The following is a 24,749-nucleotide window of genomic DNA, read 5'->3' as shown; positions in this document are numbered from 1 at the left end:
TTGAGTCAAACTGGTTGTCTTTAAGCATGTAATGCAATGCTAACTGCAAGAGGTGCCCAGGTGTTAACTGACGCATTGAGATTTAATTATGGATTGACCAGTGTTTCTTGAAAACTGCCAACGTTTATATCATCAGCTTATTGAATGTATTTGAATAGATACTTAGTCTTGGATATCATGTGATAAAGAATAGTGTTTCCTGCCCTTATAATTCTGGTTTATTTCTCTGAATAAGCTTGACTATCATGACAAATAGGAATTATAAATTAACTATGATAAAATTGTCACTGACAATGAAAGCTTATGGTGTGTAGTTAATAGTTCTCTAAAATTGCAAAGTGTTATTTGTACTAAACTGTGAATTAAGTTGAAATATTTGAAGTTTGAAGTTCTTTTGGAATTGTGTACTTAACAAAATTATAGCAGATGTCACCTGGACTGTCACAAGTTCTTTATCCCCAAATTTGAGAAACCATATTACCATGTAGTTATTCTTCCTTTTTTTTTTTTAAGATTTTATTTATTTACTCCCTGGAGAGAGAGACAGGTAGTGACAGAGATAGCGAGAGAGAGCACAAACAGGGAGGAGAGGGAGAAGCAGGTTCCTGCTGAACAGGGAGCCCGACGCGGGGCTCAATTCCAGGACCCTGGGATCATGACCTGAGCTGAAGGCAGATGCTTAACGACTGAGCCACCCGGGCATCCCTCATGTAGTTTTTCTATATTTTAAAATAATTGAAAAGCTTAAATGAGCTTTCTTATGGGGCGAATTGTGTCATCTCCCCAAAGATGTTGAAGTCCTAACTCCCAGTACCTGTTAATGTGATCTTATTTGGAAGTAGAGTCCTGTAAATGTAACAAAGTTAAGATGGGGTCATTAGGGTGGGTCCCTAATCCAGTTCATATGACTGATGTCTTTATAAGAGGAAAATGCCATGTAAAGACAAACACACAGGGTAGAGTGCCATGTGACAACACATCAAAAACTGGAGTGATGTAAGCCAGGGATGCCAGGGATGGAGAGCCACCACCAGAAGCCAGAAAGAGGCACGGAGGGAATTCTAGCCAGAGACTCAAAGGATGGTCCTGCTGACACCTGGATTTTAGATTTCTGCCCTCCAGAACTCTTGAGAGAATACATTTCTGTTGTTTGAGGCCGTCCAGTTAGTGGTACTTTGTTATGGCAGCCCTAGGAAACTAATACAAATATTTCAACTCTTCCTCTGAGTCTGTAAATAAAGGACAAAAGTAATTTATAGAGCAGTTGGCTGTCTATTTAGGGCAATTTTTCCAAAAGAAGTTTTTCAGAATTCTGCATTCTTAAGGATAACATCTAGGCTTGCTTCTTAGCCAGTTAGCAAATTGCTACATCACATAAATCTTTGGGGTCATTGTTGAAATCTTAAATCCTGAAGTGCAAACAAAATGTTTTTGTTTTACTTTCCATAGTAAGTACCCTTTTCACTTTAATGGTATAAAGCAACTAACTGAAATGGTTTATTTCCAGTCTATATACAAGCTCTTTTCTGCTGCCATATTATTTGGTACCTTATCAAATTCTTCTACACGTGAAGAGGATTTGTATTTCTGTGATGATGGATGAGCAGTGGCCCACTCCAGGGAAAGGTCTGGAGAACAGAGTTTTGAGTTGAGACTGGTTGTTTTCTGATATTTACAGTGACCTTGTGCATGAGACTTACTTTCTCTGGATCAAATTTCATAACTGCCATTAATTGAATACTTTTTCTTCTTTCTTAAAGATTATTTGAGAGAGGAAGAGAGCGAGCACAAGCACAGTGGGGAGGGGCAGAGGGAGAGGGAGAGAGAGTCCCAAGCAGACTCTGTGCTGGGCATGTAGCCTGACACGGGGTCCAATCCCAGGACCCTGAGATCACAAGCTGAGTTGAAACCAAGAGTTGTCACTTAACCGACTGAGCCACCCAGGGGCCCCTGAATACTTTAAAAAAATAATTTTTTTTTTTAAGGATTTTTATTTATTTATTTGAGAGAGAGAAACAGCATGAGAGGGGAGAGGGTCAGAGGGAGAAGCAGGCTCCCCCCTGAGCCGGGAGCCCGATGTGGGACTTGATCCCAGGATTCCGGATCATGACCTGAGCCGAAGGCAGTCGCTTAACCAACTGAGCCACTCAGGCGCCCCTGAATACTTTTTTTTCTTAAAAAATTCTATACTTTACAAATGGTGAATCTTGCCACAGCCAATTGGAAGGGTTTTTATATCAGACTGGAAGAAATTTGACAATTTTTTTTTTTTTTTTTTAGTTGAAGGAATTAAAAAATGGTTTCCAAAACTCAAACTCAGTAATTCTAACTTTGGTGCCTCGCTCCTTCAAATAATATATATTCCCAAAGGTTTCAGGAAGGATACCTGATTTCGTACAAATCAATAATAAAATCGTTTTTTTAACTCTGGGCTAGTTTCATCAATTGAATTTACTAGGTGCAGTTTTTTTTTTTCTCGGCTAAACGAACATTTACAAATTCTACTTCTACACTAATTGTATATGAACACAAAACTGGTGAACTTTGATAATGCATTTTGTAGCTATCAGTGAGGAGACCCCCTCCCATCACTTTCCAGAATAAAGGGCTGGGGGCATTGCTCACCCTTCGGAGGAAGAAAGGATCTCTCAGGATCTCTCGGCCCCTTGGGGCCAGTTTGTGCACAGTGGGAGGTCCCTCATGCCCTGGGTGAATGCAGTGGACCATACTTTAAAGGCACTCCCCCTCCCCACCCCATACTTTTCATTTACTAGTACAGAGTGACTGGTCTGGCTGTTGAGAGAAAAACTGATGATTTGAATCAACCTCTCCTACAAGACAATGGCTTTATGAAGGCAGAAAGCTGATTTTCTAGCTATTAAAAATGTACTGAAAAAGTGCCATCATTTCAGTAAGTGCTGATTCTAATGATTCTAAGTGACTTTTACCAGGGTATCCTTTTTTGACGTTGACCCTTATTTGAAAAATATGCATTGTGGTGGCCATGGAAATGCATTAATAGATTCCCTGAGGAAAGGCACTGGATGCTTCTCACTGAGCAGCCTTCAGTTGTCTTGCTTCTGCAGGGATTTTATCAGCAAGAGAGTGGCCTTGCTCAAAGCCACACCTCCTGCCATTCAGCACAGTTCTTGAGAGGCCTGTTTTAGCTCAGTTCCCTCTGAGTTAGACTGAGGCTCTTTGAACCTGCATTGCTTCTCACCTCCCTCTACTCCATCCCATTTCCTTCCTTCCTTCCACAGGTGCTGGTCTAAGGGCATTCCTTAAAAACATCCTGTATACTAAACTCCATTTTAGTGCTTCTTGGAGAACCAAATCTGTGACTGACAAACCAAAAATTAAAAGTAGTAATAGATTATTCTTTAATAAAGCTGTGGGGAAAAAACCCAAGATAGACCAGTTGCAAGGTGTTTGGTCATTAAATTAGGTCAAACAGTGGTTGTGCAGGATGTGTATGACATAGCTGTTTTTACCCAAAACAGGGGGTAGGATGCTCTCTTAAGCTTCCTGCTGGAAACAGTCTCAGAATTTGAATGCTGAGGAGCAAGTTTCAGATGCTATTAATTTAATGCTATCTGATGGCTTTAATTTCTATACAACAGTCTATTAAAAATGGTAATTTATGGTGGCCAAAAAATTGGAAACAAATATGACTAATAGCTAATAGTGTTGTATCATGAAGCTATGTCTTAACTACAGCATGTTTCCCTATGACTGAGCTCCCATTTTCTTTCTTATAAAAAGAAACAGATTTTTAAAATCAAGTAATCAGACTTCAGAGTGATTATTGCAGACTAACCCTAGAAAAATAGCTTGGGGGCAGGAGTAGGATACATACAACAAACAAAAGAAGCCCAGAAAGGGTCCTAAACTACCTGGAACATCTAGTCCCTAACAGAACTTTATAGCACATAAAGTTGGTTTCCATCGTTTTCTCACACACACGATCTCTGAATATACAGCTGAGGTTTTCTCTCCCTAGCCAGTTAAAAAATAGACTACCATTTCAGATGGCTATCAATTAGCGAAATTAGAGACAACTGTTTCTTCCATAAATAATACATTTCAAGAGAAATTAAATGATTGCTTGATGAGGATCATCACTCAGTATCTAGGTATCTGTTGTAGGATTATGGGTATTTTGAACAGCCTTATTTTGGAGTAACTCTAGATTTACAGGAAAACTGCAAAGTGAGTACAGAGCCCCCATGTCCCCTTCCTGTTTCCATGAATGCTGGTCCACAGGTCAAAGCCGAAGAACCAGGGACTATCTTCAGACTAAATTTTGCTAGTTTAATCCAGGCAATGAAGGCACTTAGTTGCCATGTCTCCTTCAGTCTATGTCTGTCCTTGGTTTTGACCTTGAAACTTCAGAAGAATGCTGTTCATATAGTATGGGTTTGTCTGATGGTAGACATGGCAGTACCCTTCTTACCACATCCTATCAGGGATACATGACATCACTGGGGAGATTAACCAGGCCACTGTGTTCAGGTAGTGCCGGCCAGGTTTCTCTGCTACAAAGTTACTATTTTCCCCTTTCCATAGTCCAGAGGACAGCTACTAAGTGTAGCCCACTTTCAAAAAGGAAAGGAGAATGAAGCCCCACCTCCTGGAAGGGGGAGTATCTGCATGTATTATTTGGAATTCTTCTGTAAGGAACATTGTCTTTAATATAGGTGACTTTTTAAAAATACTGGATCTAAAAAAGACTTCTGTGGTATGTACGAATTCCTTTTATGAGGGGAAAAAAACCCCCAAAACACCGGATGAAAAAAAAAAAAATCAGCCAAGTTTGTACAATCTTTATGAAGACAAGACGCTGAGTATTTGGGATCTTTTTTATTTTTTATACACATGACAAGATTTTACACCAAGAATAGTCAGTTAAATAGTACAAATTTACATTCATGAGGAATGTTAAAAAAAATTCAACTAAAAAACCCACTTCTTTCTGTGACCCACAATCCCAACATTTTACAGTGCAGGGGAGAAGGGGCTGGGGGGAAGCATCCAAAACAAGTCTCTCCCAAAAGAAAGGACTTAAATTTCACATTCCCTCTCCACACAGGATCCAAATGGTCAGAGTATAATTTATAATTCGTCTTTTTCACCTGTAGATTTCTGTGAATAGAGAAAAATCAGAAGACATTAAAAACCAGCAGAAAAAAATCTTAGCTCACAGAAGGTTCATATGTGGAAAAAAACAACTGAAATGGGCCCAGCACAGTTCATTACTTCATAGGTAGGCTAGAACTGCACCTATTAATCTGCAAAATAATTTAGAACTCAACAAGATCAATGGCCCCTGAACACAAACTATCAAGATTTTAAAATTGGCCTACTGCTGCTATATAGTAAGGCAGAAGCAGGTGGCAAATGAAGAAGCCTTGTGGGCTTAAAAAATCTGTTTAGGGGCGCCTGGGTAGCTCAGTCGTTAAGCGTCTGCCTTCACCTCAGGTCATCGTCCCACGGTCCTGGGATTGAGCCCTGCATCGGGCTCCCTGCTCAGCAGGAAGCCTCCTTCTCCCTCTCCCACTCCCCCTGCTTGTGTTCCTCTCTCGCTGTATCTCTCTCTCTGTCATATAAATAAATAAAATCTTAAAAAATCTGTTTAACAAGATCTCAAGAATGGTTGGCTAAAACAGAGGAACAAAAGCAATGGGAAGATGAAAGCATATACTTCATTTAGAGAAAAAATGGACCTGCTCCAGCTTTTGAATTTGATATTAGAGGCCTGTTTTTTTGGCGGATTTCCTGAAGTCTGACTTCTGGAAGCTACACAGTCCTAACGCCAGAACTAAAAATAAAAATTTGCCTAATTTTCCAAGAACTAAAAATGCAAGCCCCATTCTTGACTTCCTATACCTTTACTGTTTCTTGTTCTTCTTCGTCTGTTCCTGCATCCATTTCTTCTTCATCTTGCTCTGTGTCTTCTGTGGTGTCCTCTGTTGTTTCTTCAGGTTCTTCTTCGGGTTCTTCTTCCACCTAAGGGCAACATTTATGACCTCATTAATGGATCCAATACCTTGGGTCTATTTTCACTTTGTTCATTTAAATGTATAACATTATAATTAACTTCACTCCGTTTTATCCAGAACTACAGAGTAAATCTGCTAATCAGAGTTAACACGTCAAGCTAACAAAGGGAGACAGATTAAAAAAAAAAAAAAGATATAAAAGAATTTCTTATTAATTCTAGCAGTGTGTGACACTAGGGGATTCAAGGATTCCATAAATTATTTCAAACCTTTGCATCAGGGTCAATGTTTAAACTGAGGCGAAGCATTCTTTCTATTCGATCTCCATATGCCTTAGTGTCTGGTAGCAGATATCCTGACCGCAGTGTTGCGGTTTCAAACAGAACCACAGCAAGATCTGAAACAGTTTTGTCATCTTCATCTTCCTGAAATGGAAGAAGGGACATCTGGTTAATATCAAAACGTACAAAATATTCCAATTAAAAGACAAAGGAGTATGGCTGCAGTATTACTCACCTTAACCCGTCGAAGCATGTCTTTGATCAGGGGATGTCTGGGATTAATTTCAAATGTTTTCTTCTGGCTGGCATAGTAACTGGTAAGGGGTAAAAATGAATTTTAAGAAACATCAAATTTCAGGGTCCATACATTTCCCATGTTCTATTCATTTTTAAAATTACAGAGAACGCTTGGAAAAAAATACTTCACTACACCATGCTTTGCCTTTTAAATAGAGATGGGCAAGGTGCGATGGAAGAGTGCAATAAAGAGAACTATTTACTAAGTCATCTCAAGTGCCTACAGCTTTGTTGAGTGGATGAATGGATTTAGTGTCGTCTTCATCCGCTCTTAATTTATTCTCACTTCCTTAACTGCAGCTCGGTTTCCCACAGAGTTCCGAAACCTCTAGGCAGCCTCTGCATGCTGATCAGTTACTACCTTCTTCATAATGCCTTCACCAATATGGTTCCAGGACAAATTGTTTCTTTTCTTGGAGCTCGGTTCTCAATGCATTCTAAATCTACCTTTCATCACGTTTGGTTTCCTACTGTCAGTTGTGACTGCTCTCCCTTCTACAGCTGAGGAGAGGGAGGACCTACATCTAGCCCTATCTTGGTATACCTCTTAGACATGCAGAGTTTAGAAAATTACGACTTGATCTGTTATCCTGACTGGTCTGAATGTCAGAAAGACAGCAGTGATGTCTACTTAGCCCACCAGGTGTACAGATACAGGAGGTGCGTGTTTGTTGAATGTAGGGTAACTTCCTGTTAATAAATGACTGAAATAAATGGACATTTATATAATGGCTACTATACTGCTGCAGTGGGATAGAAGCAGAAACCTGTTTTCCACCTGAATTTTATAATCTGTAAAGTCTTCGGTGGGGGGGGGGGGCAAGACATGGAAACAAGATGCCATTTCAGCATTTTACAATGAAAACATTAACGTTGGGGAGCCTCACTAAATATGAAACACACTTCATATAAAAAGATATAGAGTTTTGGAATTGTGACAACAGAGACTATACTTCTGAGAAGGATCCTAAGCTAGGCCTTGGGGAAATATATGACGATCAGAGAGCAAATAAGACATTCCAGGTGGGAGAAGGGAGAATGAAAGCAGGGAAGAAGTCATTTTCAAGACCGGTGCTGTGACATTAAAATATAAATTTGACATATATATTCCCTGGAAATAAGGATACTCAAGACCCAGTGTACCTCCAGTACTTAGCCCTTTAGTTCATAAACTTATTAACTCATGGGTCCTTTACCCTTTATTTTGTGGGGCATACTATTTGGGGAAGGGGAGATAGTTAAAAAGGACAAACTCATTTGGCAAACGTCATTGTCGTTAACCTCATCTGTAACTATTGGTATCTAAAAAAGTCAAAGAAGCCCAGACACCAGATGAAGCATATAATCAAGTGCAAAAATAAACACAATGTATGTCACAGATTAAGAAAATTTGTGTATAAAAATACCGTAAAATAAATGATGAGCCCAACAGCTCCCCTTTATCAATCTAATGCCAGAGGAATCCCTTTGTAAACTTGTCTCATCTAACATACAGCAATAGTGGTGGACACTTAACACACATCAGCTCCTTGTACAGAAGCTGGCATCATCTGCTAAAGGAAGGCAGGACAAGAATGAACACCTTGCCAGGGACCTTCCCAAGGATGCTTACTTTGTAGAGATGTCTTTGCCCGTTTGGTACGCTTGAGCTTTCATGATTCTCTCCATGTTGCCAGACCATCCGTACTGGCTGGCCACAAGAGCACATGGGGACTCTGTCAGACGCTGAGATACCACAGCCTTTTCAATCTTAGGATAAGAAACCAAAAGTGAGATACATGTAAATACCAACAATACATTCAATAACCAAGGATTCATCATGTAAGATCATAAACAGAGGCAGGTCATAAAGATACCTCTTATTCAGATTCTTAGAAAACTCTTATCATTTAATAATCTGAATTTTTTGGTCAAAAATAAACACTTTAAGCACATATAAGACAAATTTAATCAGTAAAAATTTAAGTTATTACAAAAGCAGTATTAAACTACAGAAAACTTTCAGTTACAAAGAAAAAAACTGAACACTACCCACATACAGAATAACCACTACTATCTTTTTAATTATTTATAGTTTATAAAATTTTTTTTCTTTTAAAGTAGGGGCCCCTGGGTGGCTCAGTCAGTTAAGCATCTGACTCTTGATTCTGGCTCAGGTCATGATCTCAGGGTCATGAGATCAAGCTCCCTCTGCTCCTCTCCCTGCTTGCGTGCTCTCTCACTCTCCCTCTCTCTCAAAAAAGGGAGCAGACTCCACACCCAATGAGGGGCTCAAACTCAAGACCCTGAGATCAAGAGTCACACACTGTACCGACTGAGCCAGCCAGGTGCCCCGGTAGTTTATAAATCTTAAGCTCATCCTCACCAAAATTTAACCACCATATTAAACACTGTTCTATACAACTTTTAATGGTTACAAGGTAACCAGATGTAAAGTTTAATTTGTTGACAAAACAATTTTTTTAAAAAAAGAAAATGCAGATGCTAAAATTTCACAAGTTCAAATTTCTACAAGAATACCTTGTCCTTGAGAGCTTTATCTTTCATCCAGTTGAGCAGAGGCTCAAATTCTTTCTCAACTGCTTCACGGCTCTCCTTTGTTTTCTCACTTTCATCAAATTTCACACCTTCTTTGGCAACATTCTGGAACCTTTTGCCATCAAACTCAGGAAGAGCCTGAATGCAATATTCGTCCACAGGTTCTGTGAGATAAATCACTTCATAGCCCTTTTTCAGAAGTCGCTCCACAAATGGAGAAGATTCAGCCTATGAAATGAAGGGAAGTGATAAAGTTTCCAAGCCTAGCCTTGGTATAATTGTTCCCCCCTAGTAGCTATATTTCTATAGTACTAACAACCCCATTTTACAGGTGGAGAAATAAGAAGTGCAGAGAATACAATGACTTTTCTGTCAGTGACTGACCAGGCCTCATAATGACTCCAGTTCACCATTACCATTTTTTCCCTCAAGATTTGGCTACATACCAGGATGCCTGACAGTTGGGAGTTCATCTCACCTCTTTTCTGCTGGACCCAGCCATGAAGTAGATTTTGTCTTGTTTTTCCTTCATTCTTTCCACATACTGGTCTAGACTGGTAATGTCACTTGGATGATGAGAAGACTGGAATCTAAGAAGTTTAGCAAGACGTGTTCGATTTGAGTGGTCTTCAATCACACCAAGCTTGATGTTGGTACCAAATTCTTTCCAAAAAGTATCATTGTACTTCTCATCAGCAATCTTCTTAATCATGTCCAGAGTTTTACGGACAAGCTTCTTTCTAATCACCTAAATAAAATTAAACAACAACTTATTCGAGAATGACCTCTCAAACTTTTGAGGACCTCCCACATTTAAGAGAGCAGAGGAGTAGTGGTGAAAGCTACAAACACAGCATCGTCACTGCCCTTTGTCAAGAGGCAGGAATGGTGAGCAATCCTATGTCAGACTGAGCAGAAACTAAGTTGTCAGTGGAAATAGTCACAAAATCACTTTAACGTTTATATTCTATCTTTAGACCAGATAATGGGTTTATATAGGTGTTTACTATATAATTCTTTCAACTTTTCTATAGATTTGAAACTTTCATGAAATATCAGACTCTTAGGATTTAATAATAATTCCAGAATAAAATTCAGTTCTTCAGCTAAAGAGCCAAGGACTACTCTCAATATCTGGTGACTCCACTAATGCAGCCTGTCCTCTGAAGCCCAATCAAAGAGCAAAGTAGCCAGTCTCTTCCCAAGAAACACTCACCTTAAGCAGTTTATGCTGCTGAAGAGTTTCCCGGGAAACATTCAAGGGGAGATCATCTGAGTCCACCTTCAGACGGCAAAAGGAAAGTTCAGTGAGCAATAGAAACTGGAAGAAAAGCAAACAAACCAAAAAACTACTTCCATCCCTCGTTCTTAATGACCCCTCTTCATTATTTTGATACTTACAACACCCTTGACAAAATTAAGGTACTTGGGCATCATATCATGGAAGTCATCTGTGATGAATACTCGGCGCACATATAGCTAAGCAGAGACCAAAAAAAAGGTCACCTTCTAGAAATTAAACTTTCAAATTCTAAACTCAGTTTTTACAATTTAAAAACTCACCTTAATGTAATCACTCTTCTTAGATCCATATTCGTCAAACAGACCACGTGGAGCAGATGTAGGCACAAATAAAATTGATTTGAAGGTAACTTCCCCTTCAGCAGTAAAGTGGATATAAGCCATGGGGTCATCACTTTCCTATGGAAAGATGGCATTTAGTCATTTGAAAGGCACCAGAAAAAGGCAGTGCAAAGGCTAAGTGATTTATTATGTGGTACATATTCAGTTAAGCATTTATTTAACAAAAAAATTACCAATTACCCTTACCAACAAAAGCAGGGGGGAGGGAATAGAGGAAAGAAACAGTTAAGACTACTATTCTAACTAGCTAGACATGGTGGTTTTGCTGATGATCACTGATGATCATCAAGAGCATCACTGGATCTCCTAAACTCGGGGAAGAATGGATGAGTCTAGGTTCCACATGTATCAGAGAACAGGGTAGAAAAATCATCTTGTCTAAACGACAATATACATACTTCATGAGTGTACTGTTCAACCACAAAAAGTTCTGAGAACAGATTTTTTTCCATGGGATATGGACTATAGCAGTGGCTATAACGAGGTATGTAAGTAAAATCATAAAAACAAATTCCCTAGATACAGTACAAAAAAACAAAAAACACCAAAATGTGTCATTAATTTTTTAAAATAATGATTACATGTTGAAATAAAAATATTTTGGATATGTTGGGTTAAAATATAAAATTTATATAATATAAAACATTAAAATTAACTACACCTGCTGCAACTTTTTTTTGGTCCCGTTTCAACTTTTAAAGATTTTATTTATTTGAGAGAAAGAGCATGCGTGTGCAAGTGAGCGAACACGAATTGGGGGCAGAGGGAGAGGGAGAAGCAGACTCCCCGCTGAACAGGGAGCCCAACGTGGGGCTTGATCCCAAGATCATGTCTTGAGCTGAAGGCAGACGCTTAACTGACTGAACCACACAGACACACTTTTAAAAATGTGCCTTCTAAAAGGGGCACCTGGGTGGCTCAGATGGTTAAGCATCTGCCTTTGGCTCAGGTCAGTGGGATCGAGCCCCGCATCGGGCTCCCTGCTTGGTGGGGAGTCTGCTTCTCCCTCTCCCTCTACTGTTCCCCCTGCTTGTGCTCTCTCACTCTGTCAAATAAATAAATAAAATCTTTAAAAAAAAATAAATAAAAATAAAAGTCTTCTAAAGAATCACATATATAGCTCACATTATATTTCTAATCCAGCTGTCCTAGATGAAAATACGTTACATTTGTATACACTAAGACTGTTCATGGGAATAAACGTGGAGGCAGAACCAAGGGGACAATTTTAAGAGATAAAACTTAAGGGATGGCTGGATGTTAACATATGGAAAACAAAGAAGGTTAGGAAACGAATCAATAGATGGAATAAAGGTTAAAGAACAAACACAACCACAGAAATCAAGTTTTATCTAGCCATGCTAAATAGTTTGTTTTGTACAAAATGCTGTATGGGGAAATATTAACTTGAAACAATCTTAATCAATGCTAGTTTTAGATTCTACAGTTAAAAGGGATCAGTAAAAAGGAAACAGGTAACGAAACAAAGATTTGGTAATTATTCCTAAGCATATGACCTCACAATAAATGTTTGACGTTGTAAATAGGCTCTTTAAGGTTATGTTAAAAGCCATATGAATCAACAAACATAAAGCAGACTCAGACCTACAAATACAGAGAACTGATGGTTGCCAGAGAGCAGGGTAGGGGATGGACAAAACAGGTGAAGGGGAGAAGGAGATAGAGGCTTCCAGTTACGGAATCAGTAAGTCACAGGAATAAACTGTACAGCATAGGGAATATAGTCAATGACACTAATAGCGTTGTATGGTGACAGATGGTAGGCAGCTACGCTTGTGGGGAGCATAGCAGAATACAGAGATACTGAATCACTGCTTGTACAGCTGAAACTAATGTAACATTGTATGTCAAGTATCAAGTAAAAAAGTTAAAAAAATAAAAGGCATTCATTCTTGAATAGAAAAGAGCCAGTAACGTTAAAAGCCATTCAATACAAGATATGTTTTATGGAAATCATCCACCTACCTATGTAGGTAGTTGTTAATCTTTTTTGTAACACAGACCCCTTGGCAATCTGGTGAAGCCTACAGACACCTTCTCAGAGTAAATTCTTAAGAAATGCATACGTAATATAAAACACACAAGATTAAAAAGGAAACCAATTGTGTTGAAATAGCGATAAACAATCTAAAAACATTTTTAATTTAGTAATGTTCATCACATTATTTTAAAAATAATATTTACCTTTGAAAATGATTTGTAGAAAGCTTTGTATTCATCATCTTCTACTTCTTTTGATGGTCTCTGCCATATCGGTTTGATGTCATTCATAAGTTCCCAATCCCAGACAGTTTTTTCAACCTGAAGTTACAGTACATGATTAGTCAGCCACAGCATTCACCAACAGTAATACTAGTGGGAACCATAACTTTAGGACAGTTCAAATCAATGTGGGAAGCACCAAAAGACACTTCTAATCTCCTATGGCTCCTGCCAATGGGATCAAAAATCTAAAAGTATTTCTCTCAACATTTAAGACTGATCTATAATGCAAAGAAGGCAACTGGTTATCATTATAACTGACAGCCAATTAAAAGGTTTTTCCCATTATTAACTAGCTAAAATGTTATTTCTTGAAAATATTTGTTTTCAGGTTAGAAGGACATACGCGTTAACTGTTCCTACTTCGTGACTTAAAGCAATCCAACATCTTACAATAAATACTCCTCAAACCTACCACCATTACTTCCACCTACTCTGCTCCTGAACAGGCCAGAGAGCTAATATTATGGTTAATATCTTTACAACAAACGATGTAGAAAGATTTTGAAGATCTTAAGATTTAGAACATGATAAGCCGCTAGTCCTGGGCAATATATAGAACTCAGAAAACTGCATAAAAATGACCTGTGTTTGCTACTTAAAACTTCCCACAGGCAGAAAACATACACACTAGCAAATAAACTTAGTTCTTGTTCTTAAGTTGGGCCTATGGACTTTAACATCTGGAGGAAAAAAGACCTTGTAAGAATTAAAACTTAACTCCAATCAGTCTGTGCACACTTGGGGTTGTGTTTTCTCGAACATGTCCTAAACAACATTTCAGTGTGGAGATGAATCAGACTTACTTTTTTGGTTTTCGGTTTTTTTTCCTCTTCTTCTTCTTCTACTGCAGCTTCATCATCAGAATCTTCTTTTTCTTCTTTTGCTGCTTCTTCTTCCTCCATGGGCTCCTCAACAGTTTCAGTCTGTTGAAGTAGAATTACAGTTAAATTCTTTTATTTAATAATTCTGAATATGAAAAGCATTTACAGCTCAAAAAAAAATAGGTCTTCAATAAGAAAACCCTGAGTATCCTGTACTAAAAGAACCACACTTTGTTCTTGAGCCTTTGTTATTTTAAGTTTTAAATATGCACCCACATAATACATAGAAATTTTATCTATGTAGATTTACCTTGCTGCTCCACACGTAAATAGGGAAGTTTATAAACTGTGAATATTTCTTGACGAGATTTTTAATTGTGTCCAATTCGAGGTAATCAGATGCTTCTTCTTTTAAAACGAGTCTGAAAGGAAAATAAGACATTTATACGGAGACATCCTTGGTTTAAAAGATTTGATTATAAAGTCATCTAAATATCTTTCTCACAAAGCTAACGGCCAGCAGTTCAGTGTATTCCAGGATGGTCTGTTTTTCATGTTAAAACTCTTATCACCAATGACAGTTTGTGAGCTAAAGATACTAAACGTGAGTAGAGGGAAGAATCTTTCTTGTGTCCCTCACGTGGAAAATACCATTAGTTCCAAGTAAACAGTGCAAAAGTTCCAACCTTCTGAATATGTTGGGTTTTTTGTTTAGTTTTTTTTTGTGTGTGTGTGTATGTTTTTAGTTTTTTCATTTGAAGAACTGAAATGTTAAGTTAGCTCAAGGTAAGAAGGCACTGAAACATTCTGGAGAAAAATGGAATGACATGCACTCTGATAGTTACTCTAGAAATCAAAGGATTATCATAGATGGCGAATGCAGGGGCACCTGGCTGGCTCAGTTGGAAGTGTGTGCTAACTTTTTATTTTTTTTAAGGTTTTATTTATTTATTTAATTGACAGAGAGAGAGAGACCGCGAGAGAGGGAACACAAGCGGGGGAGTGGGAGAGGGAGAAGCAGGCTTCCTGCCGAGCTGGGAGCCCGAAGCGGGGCTCGATCCCACGACCCTGGGATCATGACCTGAGCCGAAGGCAGTAGCTTAACCAACTGAGCCACCCAGGCGCCCCATGCGTGCTAACTCTTGATCTCAGGGTTGTGAGTTCGAGTCCCACGTCGGGTGTAGAGATTACTTAAAAATAAAACCTTAAAAAAAAAAAAGTCTCTCTTATAGGTAACACTTAATAAAAACATGTTCCTTAAAAAAGCTAGAAAATTAATCTGACTTATTGTTCATATCTCCACTGTCCAAAACAGTAGTTGTCAGTCACATTTTATTTTCTATTTTATTTTTTCAAAGATTTATTTGACAGAAACATAGTGAGAGAGGGAACACAAGGAGGGGGTAGTGGGAGAGAAAGAAGCAGGCTTCCCGCTGAGCAGGGAGCCCGATGCAGGGCTCAATCCCAGGACCCTGGGACCATGAGCTGAGCCGAGGGCAGACGCTTAATGACTAAGCCACCCAAGTGCCCCACATTTTATTTTTTTAAATAAAATTTAAAGTTAGTTCTTTAATTGCACTGCCATATTCTAGGTATATTATTCAATAGACAAAGTGGCTAGTAGCTGCCATACTGGACAGTGCAGAGGTAGAATATTTCCAGAGTTTTTTTTTTTTTTTAAGATTTTATTTATTTACTTGACAGAGAGACACAGCGAGAGAAGGAACACAAGCAGGGGAGAGTGGGAGAGGGAGAAGCAGGCTTCCCACCAAGCAGGGAGCCTGATGTGGGGCTCAATCCCAGGACCCTGGGTTCATGACCTGAGCTGAAGGCAGACGCTTAGACCAGAGTTCTAATGGACAGCACCGGCTTAGATAATTCTAATACTGAAAATTGCAACATTGTTTTTTCTTCTTCCTTACTGTTCCTTCTGCAAACTCCTCCTCTACTCACCAAAAATAACACATCATAACATGGCCTCAAACACAGTGGGGAGCCCACATCTTGATGTTTGTGTTCCCAATAAATAAATATGGCCAATGCTGTATCATGGGTCCCCCCCTTACACTTCAAAAAGTTTACAGTTTAGTAGCATTACCAAGAGGTAGATAGTTCATGATGACACAGCCTAATGAAGTGACCAAGCCTCTGGTTTCAGAACATGTATCCTGGCGGTGTGGGGTTGCAGGAAAGTTCAGTTGTGGATCCAAGTTCAAGCTGATGGTTACATCTTAGTGATATTTAAAAGGATACATGAGTGCAGAGTCTAGTAGAGAGATCTAGACCAAGGACTGGCAAACTATGGCTGGCACCCATAAGACATTTTACTGGGACACAACCTCATCATGTGTTGTCTATGGTCACTTTTGAGCGAGAACATGAGAGTTGTGACATATGAGATCCCACTGTCCAAACGCTTAAAATATTTACTAGCTGGCCATTTAGGAAAAAGTCAGCTGACTCCTGATCCAGACTAAGAATAGAGATTTGAGAACCCTGAGCAAGAACTGGATGCTGAATCCATCAGGGTAGGAAGACTGCACAAGGAACACAAAAATAATGAGAAAGGGCTGAAAGTAAGTTACCTTTGAAAGAGATACTGTCAACATTTAAGCAACAGGCAAAGGAAACAAAAAGATATGCAGGTTCATGGAAACTAGGTACTAAGTGGATGGTGATAAGTAGATAGAAAATTATGTAGGAGACACAAGAGGAAAACCAAGGAAGAAAGAAAATCTACTGCTGGGAGCAATGTCAATTTAAAAACCCTGAACCCACTGGATTTAGCAACAAGATTACTGGTGACTTATTTCAATGGAAAGGTGGTGGATAAAGTCCTAATGCCTGACTGAATAAGGGGGTGCGGCACCACCTGTCTGTCTCTTTCCTTCCCCACTGAGACTTGAACATGGGAAATAGAGAGTGTGTGGGAAAGACTGACTTTAAAAGATGGGGTTGGAATTAATTTATGCTTAGCCTCTGAGGAGGTAGGAGGCAGGCAGATCAGAAGTAGCGACCAGGGGCACCTGGGTGGCTCAGATGGTTAAGCATCTGCCTTCGGCTCAGGTCATGATGCCAGGGTCCTGGGATTGAGCCCCGTATTGGGCTCCCTGCTTGGTGGGGAGCCTGCTTCTCCCTCTCCCTCTCTTGTCCCCCCTGCTTGTATTCTCTCGCTCTGTCAAATAAATAAATAAAATCTTAAAAAAAAAAGTAGTGACCAGCTTTAGGCAAAAATGTAGAATACCTCCCTCATAGTAGGAAGGACAGAAGCAAACGTACTAGCTAGCATTTACTCGATGCCAATTTCATGATCTCATTGAATCCTCACAAAATCTCTCATAAGAGTACAGCAGGGGCTAATTTAGGGGTGGGAATAAGAGTAGGTAGCACTAAATTGTTTGATGGCTTCTATTTTATTGGTTAAATACAAGATGAAATCATATAAGGTGGGACCTTGACCTCATCACTTTCTTGCCTTCTCTTTCCTTTTCCCTTTGGCCATTCTAGATTGTCAGTTCCTTAAATGGGCCTCTTGCCTTTGGAACTTCCAACATACTGTGCTTGGTGCCTAGAATATCTGAACCTAACTTACCACAATTTCAGAAAGTCCTTCTGATAAGGGAAGTGTCCTGTAGCTTCCTTTCTGGCATTTGCCACTCTGAAATTATTTCATGTTTTTCTTATTTACTAGAATGAACGACATGGAAGCAGCGACTGTATCGGTCTTACTCTCCACCACAGTCCTAAACCCTAGCAGGTGAGAGGCACTCAAATGATTATCTGGTGAATAAACACTGGGGTAGAAGGACTTGAAGAAAAATGGCAGTTTTGCTCAGGGAGAGCACTTGTAAGGTTTCACTCATGCATCAGCCATCCATGCTACATGCTGATTACCCTTATTCATTCCTAGAAACATCTGCCAGTCAAGTGTTAGGCTCTAGGAATGGAAGAGCCAAGCAAATGTTTGCTTCCACGGAGCTTCCATCTAGATAATCTCACCTGTCTCTTAGCACCCTAAGACAGCCACCCTCTTGGGACATTGTTTTCTATCTCACTGTAGTTAAGAGATGAGATTTTACCTATGTTCCTTTAACATCTAATAGAAAGGGCAATGGGGTGTAACTATTAGTGATGCCCCCTAATGAGAGCAGGAGATAGGACTGTGAATAAAGAGGGCAGAGACAGGTAAATTGGGAAAAGTTAGTAAAAGTACTAAAATGCACCCATCTAATTACTCTTTGCAAGGAACATTTATGAAAATGAAGATAGGAACTAGTCACCTTCTGGAGTGAAGAACATTGGTCAAAATAATAAATACATGCTTTCTTATCTTCTGAATACTTAAAAATTCTTACGTTGAGAAAATTTAAAACTGGACTAAGAAAAAAAGTTGAGGCTGTAGGCACATTTTCACCTGGCAAGGAGCAAGCCAAATGACCTCTGAAATGGGATTTCTTTGATGTGGCCTAAAGCTGGTAGCTTCATATAGCTCAGTATTTACTCGTCATTCCCTAAGTATTAAGCAAATTTAAGTATCTTGTTATATTTGTTGGGGGTGGGGGGAGTCAAAAAGCTGCCCTACTTCACAGTGCTATAAACACCAAGAGACCCTGGGCATGAGATCTGCTTCATCTGTACAAGTAACAGTTATTGGCTTAAACCAAATACTAGTTTGAATTCTACAGTTTGCAACCATCCTCAAAGGAGACATCTTCTTCCGAAGAACTTTCATTAACTTTCTTCAAGCTCTTTATTTGTATCTGTTCTCTCCAACCTGTCCCCACCCAGCACCAGTTACTCCCATAGTTGAGTATTTTCAGTGGTCACCCTGAGAGTATCCTCTCATCCAGTCCTGCCAGCCTCCACATCCATCTTCAGAAAACCTTAAAAAAGCTAATCAAAAATTCTATCATGAATTGCCACCAACTGAGAGGAATTTCTTTAATCCTGTGAACATGCTGTGCCTCCATGCCTTTGTAGCGACAACCCTCCACAGATCTGACACTTCTTTCCCAAGACTTGCCTCCCCGGAAATCTTCAATCAACCCACTTCTGTGAGGCCTCCGATCTGCCTTCTCCCCTAGAAGAGTTAACCCTTCCAACTTTTTGCCCTCTATGTACAGCAGCCATTATAACTCTTTGTGTCTGGCCCTTAGGAGGTCCTCAAAATATTTCCTCAAGTGATGAGAACAGGTCAATTTTATAGGCAAGGAATGAAAGCCCAGGATAAGTTGTTTGCTCAGAGTCAAGATCCTCGCTAGGCGATTACTTCTTATGAGGAATCAGTAATACTCACGTAATTGTTGTTCCCCGTCCTAGAGTGTTTCCTCTTGGGTCAGCAATTACAGAAAATTCATTGGAGTCAGATTCCCAGATGTGCTGGGTATCGTTGTTGTGTTTTGATGTGACAATAACCTTATCTGCTACAAGGAAGGCAGAATAGAAACCGACACCAAACTGGCCAATCAATTCAGAAGTTGACTGGCCATCTTCTTGTGCCTCAGTCATTTTGTTTAAAAACTCGCTTGTTCCAGATTTGGCTATGGTACCAAGGTTTTTAACCAACTCTTCCCGGGTCATTCCTACACCAGTATCTGTGACGTGTAGCAGATTCTTCTCCTTGTCACACTGAAAGCAAGACAAGAATAGGATAGTTTTATTCACTTAATACTCACAGTATGACAGGTAAATATTCAGAAATTACCAGCTTTGGGCCACCTCAATTCCAAAACAGAAAACTAAACTGGGTTAATTTTCCTCCATATAGTATTTTATGGCCTTTTCAGAAAACGTGCACCTTACATGCAAGCATCTTTCTTTATAGGATAATCTGAAGTTCAGTGTATTTGAGAAAGTATCAATATAAAGAAGACAGAGAGTGGTCTAAATGTCGAAGGGTAGATAGACCTAAAGAAAACAAGTTATTTTTGAAGAAAAAAATTTAAGAAAAATAAAATTTTATATTGTGCCTTTTTCTGTCATAGAAAATAAAAAGGTTCAAAACTTGAATGACTTCTGGAATCTGTGGTGATCAATGTTCTTCACTAAATATTCCTAGCTCTCTGTCTTCTGGAAACGTAGCAGGAATATGCTTCCTTCATTTTTGGTTATTAAGGCCATGTGACTGGTTCTGGCCAGTGAGCTGCAAGTGGGAGTCAGGAATGTAGCTTTCAGGCTAGAGCCTTTAAAGGATGGGGGACCTTCCAAGCTCTCTGTACCATGGCAACAAGCTACACTCCAGATGGCGGCTACTCAATCAGCTTGTGTCCGGGAGTGAGGATGATGCAAAGCAAAGGCCACAGTGGCCTGAGGTTGATTATTTAATCCAGGGGTTAGCAAACTTTTTCTGAAAAAGGGCCAGGGAGTAAATATTTTTAGGCGCGTGGGCCATATGGTCTCTGTCACAACTATTTAAACCCATCGTGTAGCACAAAGGCAGTCATAGCTAACACATAAAGAGGCATGGTTGTGTTTCGGTAAAACTTTATTTATACAAACAAGTAGGCTGGATTTGGCCCACAGGCCGTATTTTGCCAAACCCCAATTTAAGGCCGAGGCTTGGGGGTTATTTGTTACTGCAGCATAACCTAGCCTATCTTGACCGACAGAGATTCCCCATAGCTAAGGATTCTTTTTGCTTTAGAAGAAGAAATTTGTTTTAAGCTTACCTTAATTTTGACAGTTAGTTCCTCATTTCCAGCAAGAGCATTTTCATCAGTCAGTGATATTAACCTTATCTTATCTAAAGCATCAGAAGCATTTGAAATCAGTTCTCTCAAGAAAATCTAAATGGAAGCCAGATTTAACACACACTTCAATTAGCTTCAAGATATACAAAACAGCAAATTTAATGTGAAACTCATTTTAGTTCTCTTCTGTACTCTGAAAAAGTACTTTTTAAGAAATAAAACTTATGATACAAAAGTGGCTTTATTCTCTTGGTAAAAGGAGGTACAGCTCTTTACCCACAGGACTGTAGCAACTGCAAGGGATACCTGAACTGGTTAAGAGTAGTAAAACTCTAGTCTCAAACTAGTGACCTTAACGTATTAACACACAAGGCTTAGTTTGTGTGACTGCCCTTAATACTGACTATTTAGCAGACTATGAACATAAATGGAGGGGAAAAGACAAAAGGAAAATGTCTAAGCCCCCCCCAAACAGGTATCTAGCAGCAATTTTTATAAATACTGAGTATTTAAACTGTGCTAATAACTACTTACTTGAAATTACTACATAAATATATTTATTATGAAGGTAAACAAATATGCTATTGCAAGAGAGAAAATATTATCCAAACCACATGTTACTTACCTCTTTATTTTTATACAATGAATTGATGATAAGTTTCATCATTCTATTAACTTCAGCTTGGAAGGCAAATTTTTCTGATTTCTCTCTAAGTTCTCTTATTTGGGATGCATTTAATCCATCCAACTGAATAGCTTCTTCCTCTCTAAGGAAAAAAAGTTGATAAACTACTGCATTGCTTACTTAGTTCCCTCCAAAAACAAAGGCTCTGTGATGAAAGCACAGTGGTCTCATGAGATTGTCTTAAGGGTTAAAAGGGTAAAATGGAAACCTATTATAAAATATTACTAACCTACTATTTCTATTATTTTGCCACCTTTAGCACTGAGCTATAATACTCCGTTCTTAAAACCGTCAGAAAAATAAACCTGACTTTCCTCTACTAAAAATAAAAAGCAAGGTCATACTATTTATATGTTCCCCTCGCATGTGGGGCTGCCTCTTGACCTGGGAAGCTTTGGCCTCTAATGGTCTACAAAATTGTCAATTAAGTCCCAAGATGCCAAATTTGAAAACATTGCTCAAAGGAGAGAAATCTTTTAAAATTACGAAGTTTAGGGGGACTTGGGTGGTTCAGTCAGTAAAACATGCGACTCTTGATCTGGGGGGGTCAGGAGTTCAAGCCCCACAGTGGGGGCAGAGGTTACTTAAAACAACAATTACTAAGTTTACACACTTACTGAATATAAAACCAACTGGTCTTAGGAAAGTCACAGAGCTTCTATTCTGCAATCTAGATATCCAAAGAGTTTTCAAAAGAAATTCATCCCAGTCTGACCAGTCATTCCTAGGGGCAAGTTAGGAGATACTTAAGGGATGAACATGCGTCACAGCCCTAACATTTTCTTTGACCATTTCTTAGGTATTTAAATTTGGGGTGTTACACATCATGTGGACCTTTGGAAAAAAGATAACAAGCTACCATATTCCAGTGGTCATTAGGGCTCATCTGTGTAGTTTCAAAAGAACACAGACCTCTGCACTACTTCGTCATCTGTCCTTGAGCCTTCTCTACTTTTGCCTAGATCCTCTTCCACTGTACCATCCACATCGACTTCATCGTCAGCTCGGACCGACCCTGAAAGATTTAACACCAGAAAACTCTTAAACCGTCGTTGCTTCGGGTACTTCTCAGAAGAAATACAATCAAACAGGGCAAGAAGAGGGTTTGCAAAATTCAGGTGGTTAATATGGGAGGTGGGGTTGGAAAAATGGATCTACTAGTTTAAAGACCCAGCGTAAATCCAAGTTGGTATATTTCTTATTTAAGTCCAGGTACTGAATCCTCCAGTAGATTGTGAAATACGGAGGCTGCCATCGCGTCTGAAGAGCGGCCTTGGGATGCTTTGTAAAGTTTAGCAGATTTGATACCAGGTCCCTTCCACATTCACACGTGTTGCGTGCGGGCCGAGACAAGGCCGCCCAACCGACACGCCAAAACTTAGACCTTCAATATCGCAGGTCAGAATACAAACAGAATTTGTGCAACCACTGGCGAGGGGAACTGAAATCGGGCCCAAGTGAGCGAGGGAAGAGAAGTAGAGAGATTCTGAGAGGTTAAGAAGCTCGAGCAAAAGTGAAGCAAACACGCTGACACTGCCCTTCCTCCGACTCAGGGCCCCACACACCCCAGTCCAGCACCTCAGAAAGGAAACCCACTTTCTGACTCGCAGACTGGATGCGGGGGTCCCCAAACGTAGAGGGCCAAAGGCTCCTGCGTCTGACGAAAGTCCTCCGGAACAGGCACCCGCAAGGCTCCTGGGAAACCAAGTGCCCGAGAGGCGCCCCACCCCAAGTTGGTCGAGACCTCTAAGCGCGGATACTAGGAGGTCCGCAAGGGATTTAAATGTTCTCGGTTCTCGTTTTTCCTTTCCACAGAAAGAGGAGTGCAGGAACTCCCCCTGAGCCTCTTTCGAGGAAAGGCGATGGAGTCCCCTCGGCCCAACCGAGGCCCTGTAATCCCCCTCCCAGGCTCAACGCCCCCAGAACCTTCGAGAAGAGGCCGCGCTTGAGGGGGGGCGTCCGGGGGTGCCCGCTCCTCTGGGATCACTCACCGAAGGTCACCAGGACGCAGCAGAGGCCCAGCACCCACAGGGCCCTCATGGCGCGCGGCCGGTGAGTCTCAAGTCCCTTTTGATCGCAGGAGCCGCCTCCACCCCCCACCACGGGGCTCAGATCCTCACACCACAAGCCGCGCGGTCCGCCCACTACCCCCAAACAGGTCGGGCCGCTTTTCACCCCAGCCTGTAGCGGGCGGGGGACGGGAAACACGAACCCACCAATGGTGCCGCACCACGCACCCCCTATACCCAATGGGGACTCGTGGGGGGGACCGCAGTGTACCAATCGGAGCTGTCCAGGTGCGGTGCCCGATGCCCGAAGCGTGGCTCCCTCCGATTGGTCAACCGTAGCCTCTCTTCTCCAATCAAATGGCTCCGCGGGCCCCTCTCACATGGGACCGCCCCCTTGCCCGGGTAGCTTTGGCCTCTCAGGGAAACGGCCCGATGAACGTCAGCACAGTACACATCCCCTCGTTTTGGAGAGGTCGCAGAGGAACCACTTCCGGATCCTTTAGCGCGTTTATTCCGTGACCAGGGGAAACGGTAGTCACGGCAACGGTTCTTCACTTTCCCCGTCTACGCGTGGGGTCACGTTGGGAATGATTCCCGCGCGCCTTTTCGCAGTCAGCTTTCTCTTTGACAGTGCATCCCGGAGAAGAGAAACACGTGAGAGGTTGAAAATCCCCGGAGTACTTTTTAGATGGACGTGGCGAGGAACTACAGTTCCCGGCATGCAACATACCAGGGGGTACACTGTATTGAATGCTGGGAATCGTAGTCTTTGGCCTGTGGACCAGCTGCGTAGTTGAGCCGCGCCGCATTTCCCAACGTGTCTTTGCGGGAATTATACGCTGCGTGTCTTAGAGTTTACGTCTTGTTCTTGTAGTAGAGGTCTGTGTTATTCCAGGACTCTCCAGTGTACAAAGACTGTAGAAACAGGCCTGGAAAGCTCCGACACCTTGGCCGCGGCCGCCCTGTGTTCGGGGGTCGGCCTCCGGCTGGTAAACACGAATCTGGTTTCTCGTGCGTCACTTGGGGGGCCGCCGGAGCCCTCGCTGCCTCTCCGTGTTCAGCGGCCGGAACCTGCGGCCTCCCTGATCCGGTTTACAGGAGAGGATAGTGGGGCTGCTTTTTTTTTCCCCTTGAGAGAAATTGAGAGCAATTTTGATGCCCTCAACTCCTAAATTTCAGAGATGGTGGCTGGCGGCCCTAGAATCTCTATTGTCAGGTGGAGAGCGTGTTCATGAAGTTCTGTCTAGCACAGAAAAGAGGAAAAAAAACCTCGTTTACCCTGTGCAGGAGGTTACACCTGCAGATATTTGAAAGCAAAACCTGTGGGGCTGCAAATGAGAGAGTGCAGCTTTGTAACTTCATAGAAATAACCTACTCAGCGTTTAGGAAGACACTAAGGACCAGGTGTCTTTCCGGCAAGGGAAGTCCCTCACCCCACGCTTGCGCCTTTGGAAATATTTTTTTTTGTGTCTATTAACCTAGGCTTTACATATCTCTCCC

The 24,749-nt window shown here is 40.8% G+C and overlaps 1 protein-coding gene across 1 annotated transcript; it reads right to left on the bottom strand.

The window, feature by feature from the left end:
- Positions 1-4,845: 4,845 nt before the first annotated feature.
- On the bottom strand, positions 4,846-23,417 carry HSP90B1 (heat shock protein 90 beta family member 1). Its single transcript, XM_028121626.2, has 18 exons — positions 23,232-23,417; positions 22,153-22,255; positions 21,181-21,322; positions 20,535-20,651; positions 19,163-19,494; positions 14,177-14,288; positions 13,849-13,968; positions 12,965-13,081; positions 10,679-10,816; positions 10,517-10,594; positions 10,332-10,397; positions 9,594-9,863; positions 9,098-9,343; positions 8,190-8,326; positions 6,516-6,594; positions 6,269-6,424; positions 5,887-6,006; positions 4,846-5,142 (listed from the first exon to the last, which is right to left on the bottom strand). The coding sequence occupies exons 1-18, from the start codon at positions 23,278-23,280 to the stop codon at positions 5,113-5,115; spliced, it is 2,412 nt and encodes an 803-aa protein (XP_027977427.1). The 5' UTR covers positions 23,281-23,417; the 3' UTR covers positions 4,846-5,112.
- Positions 23,418-24,749: the final 1,332 nt, after the last annotated feature.

The sequence above is a fragment of the Eumetopias jubatus genome, unplaced genomic scaffold, assembly GCF_037043125.1.
Source record: "Eumetopias jubatus isolate StellerSeaLion01/CBP00866 unplaced genomic scaffold, mEumJub1_p1.0 scaffold_8, whole genome shotgun sequence".
NCBI classification, from domain to species: domain Eukaryota; kingdom Metazoa; phylum Chordata; class Mammalia; order Carnivora; family Otariidae; genus Eumetopias; species Eumetopias jubatus.
Note: the sequence above shows the minus strand (reverse complement) of the source record. Positions and strands in the feature narration are given on the sequence as shown.

What these genes read in the sequence shown, in the direction of transcription:
- HSP90B1 (XM_028121626.2), bottom strand. Translation starts at nt 23,280, where the DNA reads ATGAGGGCCCTGTGGGTGCTGGGCCTCTGCTGCGTCCTGGTGACCTTC. An exon ending in CTGGGTCCAGCAGAAAAGAG is followed by an intron (nt 9,344 to 9,593) that starts GTGAGATGAACT and finishes TTCATTTCATAG; the next exon opens with GCTGAATCTTCTCCATTTGT. An exon ending in AAGAACAAGAAACAGTAAAG is followed by an intron (nt 5,143 to 5,886) that starts GTATAGGAAGTC and finishes CTCTATTCACAG; the next exon opens with AAATCTACAGGTGAAAAAGA.